The following is a 6,119-nucleotide window of genomic DNA, read 5'->3' as shown; positions in this document are numbered from 1 at the left end:
TACAGACAGATATATACAGACACAAATCGGGATACAGATTGATATTTATATACCGACACAAATCGGGATACAGATTGATATTTATATACCGACATACATCGCGATACAGACATATTTATACAGACACAAATCCAAACTTTGAGGCAGATATATTTGTATTCAAATAATTTAAGCAATTTTACCAGTTCGCATTTGTGTCACGAATTATTGAAGCTGTTAAATCTAAAATGCATTCAAAACACTGAATCAATTTGAGCAAATGCGCGTTTGTATGTACTCTTTACTCAGTACCTTGAGGGTATGACGTACATACCAGCTTATGTGGCATTACGTAGGTCTTTTGAATATAATAATTGCTGTCACTTACAATAGACAAAACGGAACAACAACTTCAAGGTCACTGATTGCTGACCAAATCCAGACTCCGACCAAAGGACATTGATACGTGTGCCCTATGTAGCATCGATGTCGCCTGTTCAACAGTCATAACGCCATATAACTATGCAAATGAGTTGATGGAGCTCTGCCTTTTCGCCATTAAATGACGAGCCGTCACTAGTTTACGAGGGGTTTTGTATAGTACCGGCTAGCTGCACGTGTTTACCTACGGTGCGATTGTCAGATATGAACTCTGTTAGCTATCAAACTAGCACTGAGAAACACTTAAGAACGAAAAAATCAATTCTACGACTTNGGTATCAATTTACAACTACATGTACATTGGCGTCATCTCTATGGAGATACACGTCAATGTTTCACTACAGTTTCAAAATTGGGCTATATCGCCTCTGTATTATATTTAAATATACATGTTCAAATATATCGATCACTACATTACAAACCTATTTGTCTTTTTCTTATTTCAGAAAATCAATTTGTCAATGATTGGTGGGTATAGGGGACAGAGGATTCTAGCGGAGTATAGTGTTTGTGTCGGCGGAGCACGCTAATTATTGGCAGAGACCACGACTGCTGGTGACACGGGTTTGTCCACTGTCCTAACGATCCGGCCAAATACCAGTGACCACCTTTTGGAGTGGGAAAGAACGGGAGTGGCTATCTGCCTTCCATGTTTCGCGAACACGCTAGAGAGGGACTCGCTTGTCGTCCGTGATACGATATTGTGTCACTATAGTTTGTACTTCTACCAACGACAGGACAGACTCGTAACCATATATGCCGACGTTGAACGATTGCTTTTGACGTGACCATTGAGTTAGGGATATATATACACTAGCAGGAGAAGAGGATACCCGAATATAATCCCGACCTAGTAGTGTCATCAATTGTGTTAAACTTTACCTAGTGTTGTCATCAGATTGTGTGAAGTGGTGTCATCAAATTGTGTGTAGTGTTTTAATTTTGTATATATTGGTGTCATCAACTTCATAGTAGAACGTCACAGATATCGTTCACATCGTCACCACGGATAAGAGCACGCGATCAAAACTGGAAACGTTCCCCAGAGATATGGCCGCATCTGGGAGGGCGGTGCGGTCAAATTCTAAAAGTACGGGCATGAATGTGGACATGTCGGAAGTGTGGCAACCACGGGAGAAGGTAAGAACGTGTGTTTGTGTCATTGAGGAGGGGGGCGCATATTTCTTTAACCCTTTTAAAACGCTGGTTTTCTGCCAGCCCGAGTTTTTAGCGTTAAGTGTACTGGGGGAAAACACTGAATTATGTCATTTACATGTTGGTCACCCCAAACCACATGCTTCAGCTCTATGGAAAGCTGATTACTTCCTATAATTAAATGTTGACCAGACATAGTGTGCATGTTGTTATACTCGCCGTAACACTGGTATAGTGTTTACCTACAGTGTATGACAACGATTGAGGATGTGTGAACGATATTGTATACGCAAAGATAGATAATGCTCTCTATTATCTACTACATCTTAGAAACCCAAGGTTACGTTGTCAATACTATATTGACTGTCGAGAGCAGAACTCTTGGAGTTCGCAGACATATTTTCTAAAGAGTTGCGATATTGTTCAAGGTAAGTGTTTGTGAGCTTAACATGTGCATACACCTGGTGAGTCCTCTGTTTCATACAGGTATCGGTCTTCCATGACACTGTCAGAGATTGCCGTAAACCAGATGAGTTACACTAATAATTCTAATAAATATAGCCTAGCTAGTCGGGGAAGGGCAAGAGTTGTTTACGCAATAGATAATGGTATGACGTATAAACGAAAGATGATTGACGCCATTCATAGCAAGTATACCATATACATGAACAGCATCAATTTTCGCTGAGGGACGTACACCTTCATCTAACTAGGTCGCTGATTAATAACCTTTTGAAGCGAGAATCACACCTTCATTACCAGCGCTATACACAAAGGTGTCAAGGCGAGATTTACTCTTACACTTCAGCTGGGTAATTCAATCCGAACGCGTCCCTATGTAGTTACACCTGCCATGCACAGGGACCTGCGCATTTGTGACAGCTATATTTGGACCTAAACTAAGGTGTTCAGGGTAATTTTACATGTTTTAGGGGTTTAGATCGACTTTCGGTAAAAATGACTAACCCGATACGAGAAGAGCGGAAAACTCTCGATGTCGAAAAGTCGACCCCGCCTAACTTTCTTGCATCAAAAACAATATTTCTAGCTGATGCACGGAAACATGCTTAGTATCGTTGGAAAGATGGATATTTTTTTCTTTTAAAAACCTATATATGCACGTAAAATGTATTCTCCTTCCGCCGACATGATCTCTATTTCCTCCAAAAACACACGCCATTTCAGAGTTTCAAAGTTTTTCCCGGACATCGTGCCACTTTTTTGTATATTAATTAGGCCGACGTCAGCCACGTGCCGAGACTCGTGGTGTGATTGTCTGGAACCGCAACCATTTTTGCGCTAAACCAACCAACGCTGCTTGTTTCGGCACGAGGCTGACGTTTGATCTAACCACAAAATTCCGTGAATGGAATGCTATGTGCTGACACCGTTGCTCCGAGGGAAATCCAGAAAATAGAAAATAGTTCCACCGTCGCATTCTATCACGGTACAACGATACAGAAATTAGAGGCCACAGCAATGTTCAGTTCGCAGATTGTCTCCTCTCACATACATTGATGACGCCATGGACAACGCCGAGCTTGACGTAAAGTTGCATTAAAAGACGATCGGTCGCTATCGGTCCTTTGGCAATCAAGGAAATCCAGGTCGGTCCAAATCGGCACTGTGGCAGTCTTAAGGTTAAAGACGATTGCGCGTTTACTATACTGTAGACATGCTTAATTTTACACATGTACAAATATAGATTTGATTCGAAAAGTTGTTTAATCTAATTCTTTTAAGATGTAACACGGCATTTGATCGGTCGAAGGAGATACATTGCGACCGCATGCTTACGATATACCGTCCGCAAAATTTCTCATTTGCGTGTTTGTTCTGTTGGCTGTTGCTAATGACCCCAACGGACTCCGAAACGTCAAGAAATTGGTTATTGATGAAGTAAAGAACAATAGTGTGACGCTGTTAAATGTACCTTCGCCTCATTTTGAATGTTTCTGACGTCACTAATCGTTGAAAGAGTGACCCAGATTTCTGTAAAACAGATTGAATTCGTCAACTTATTTTCTGCTGTACTGGATTATATATATATATATATATATACATACACTCTAGCTATTAGAATTGGAACAACCCTACTGTGTTACTGGCGGCGCGGAGTAGAGGCAGTAAAGCACATCATTGCGATGAAAACCGACTTGAATCTCAAACAGAGTGGGGTTATCCCGTAATTATATAGCACACCAGGTCTGAGTGTGAACTTACTAATAACTCTAACACTACACAACACCATATCTGACCATACTTTTCTGTGTACATGGTAACCAAATATGCATGTACGTATGGGTTTTCCCCCACGTGCACCCATTCCAAAACTAACACGCATGTTTTAGCATTCGTATATACCGTCAAAATGATCTTCATTACCATGAACAGTAACACCTGAATTCTTGTGAATATCGGTGAAGTTGAAAGGGTTTGTATCAAACTTTAAATTAAATTGATAGAGGGCGGAGCTCTCTCACCGGCCCAAAGGGCCCGTGAGAGCGAAGCTCTCCCTATAGGTAACACGTATGTAAGAAAAATAAAGATTATTCACAATACCTATGGAACTGAAAAACTTGTCTTAACATGGCCGCCAGTCGCACGCGCTGTAGTCTCCGCCATCTTGATCTCGAAACAAGTTCTCGTTTTCCGAATCTCGAACAAACGTTACATTTTTGTAAGATTTAAAACTTATATCTAACTATAGGATACTTAAATAGTTGATATGGTTAAAGATGTAAATTATCTTGACATAACGTTACCGGCTACATTGCTCTAGTTCTGAATGGTCGAAAATTATTGTATCGGCAGTGTAGTCTCGTTCAATCAGACGCTTGCGCAGACAACAAGAGTCTGGTTGAACTAGACTATCACGCAGAGTTACGGTCCTTGCACTCCCTACGACAACTCTGGGTAGAGATTGCAGTGGTATATATTTAGAAAACGGAATATCAACAAAACAACGTGCTGGTTGTCAACAAAAAGGGAGTTTATCACAGTGAAGCAAAATGATAGGATAAAAAAACATACAAGTATTTTCATGAGAATTTTTTTATTGATATTTTGCATGAAAAAAATAGACTGAAGAAAAAAATTGAATCCATACTGTAACATTTTCATTTTTGATTACTATCTCACAGCTATTTTTTATTCATAACAGAAAATCTGCTGTTTTACAAATCTGCACGATTAAAAAAAATATATACAGTTTTATGTGCTGAACTGATTCAATTTCTAATTGAGGAAACAATACATTTTCTCTATTGCTAAAACTATACATAAAGCAGAGACATATAAAGCATATAGTCAGTAAGTTGCTGAAACAAATGTATTCATCCACAATATATATATGATATATAGATCTATTGACTCTCTTGGCTGCAATGATGGGTATTGAAAAATGACAAAAATTGTGATTTCGCATATGCTTCTTATTTTAATAGAAACTTCATATAAATCCAGTTTTTATAGCATTGAACAAATTAATTTTTACACATAAAAAGCACAAAAATTGTAAAATACTTTGCATAAATTATCTCTGGATGCAATATTTATAAATCATTGAAGTTAAGTTTAAAGTAATCCAAAGGGCTCATTTGTAATGAGATATATATACATATATATATATGTATATCTTTTCGTGGATATCAGATAACTATGCTTTTATACATGATTAACAATATCCTTCCTAATATGTTTTATTTCAATGTCTTTGTAGAGTATGCTGCACTTGATTTTTGCAATGGATTCAAGAGGTGCAAATTTAAATACTTATATAGTCTGATGAACCTTTCGCATTCTCACATTAATGCCATGTCATCATACGCCTAGGCGGAAAACTTTAAGATATCAAACATATTGTCAGTCAAAAAGAAATCAAGAAAGGAAACTTAACTGTTATATACACTGTATAGCTATGCATGTAGGTCTTAGTAATTTAACACATCACGCAATGCTTGAAAGAGTACAGTACGATATTCCGATACATTTACAGTACAACCTGGCTCCGCCCTCACTAACGGCCGTGCCGTAAAACATATTATTATTTTTACCGATTATGCCCGGATTAAGGTTACTAAAATGTGTTGGCCAAGATTGCTGCTTACAAAAATTTAAACTCCTGGTGTTTGGAGGAATTAAAATAGCGATCGGAATATCATATTTATTAATAGACCCCATGTAAGTATAATCTTGTTGATGTTAAGATATTCCGTCTTTGCGTGTTGCAGAGTTATCTTCTCTTGGGAGCAGGTATTGATTTTTACGTCATTGGTTTGTGCGAGAAAATTACGTCATTTTCTCAAAAAATGATGACGTTACTCTCACAAACAAGTGACGTAACAATCAATACCTGCTCCTAAGAGAAGATAACTCTGCAATACGCAAAGACGGAATATGACGTGGAGAGGATTACGAGGTCAGTGTTGCGGAAATGCTTCACTCTCCAGTGTAGAGGTAAACAAGGGGCCCAGGGGCCTGTATCGCTCACCTGGTTATTTAAGCAATCATGGCACAATATTTACATTTGCTCTGTAATGCCA

The 6,119-nt window shown here is 38.6% G+C and overlaps 1 protein-coding gene across 1 annotated transcript in view; it reads left to right on the top strand.

The window, feature by feature from the left end:
* Positions 1 to 1,456: 1,456 nt before the first annotated feature.
* Positions 1,457 to 6,119, top strand: part of LOC110450677 (GTP-binding protein Di-Ras2-like) — an 81,382-nt gene continuing 76,719 nt past the window's right edge. The window contains exon 1 of the mRNA XM_021498301.1: positions 1,457 to 1,560. Coding sequence (XP_021353976.1) covers positions 1,471 to 1,560 — 90 coding nt within the window. The 5' untranslated portion in view covers positions 1,457 to 1,470. The remainder of the gene's footprint in view (positions 1,561 to 6,119) is intronic.

Source organism: Mizuhopecten yessoensis, unplaced genomic scaffold, assembly GCF_002113885.1.
Source record: "Mizuhopecten yessoensis strain PY_sf001 unplaced genomic scaffold, ASM211388v2 scaffold5441, whole genome shotgun sequence".
Taxonomy (NCBI): domain Eukaryota; kingdom Metazoa; phylum Mollusca; class Bivalvia; order Pectinida; family Pectinidae; genus Mizuhopecten; species Mizuhopecten yessoensis.
This window is presented reverse-complemented; position numbering and strand designations above follow the sequence as displayed.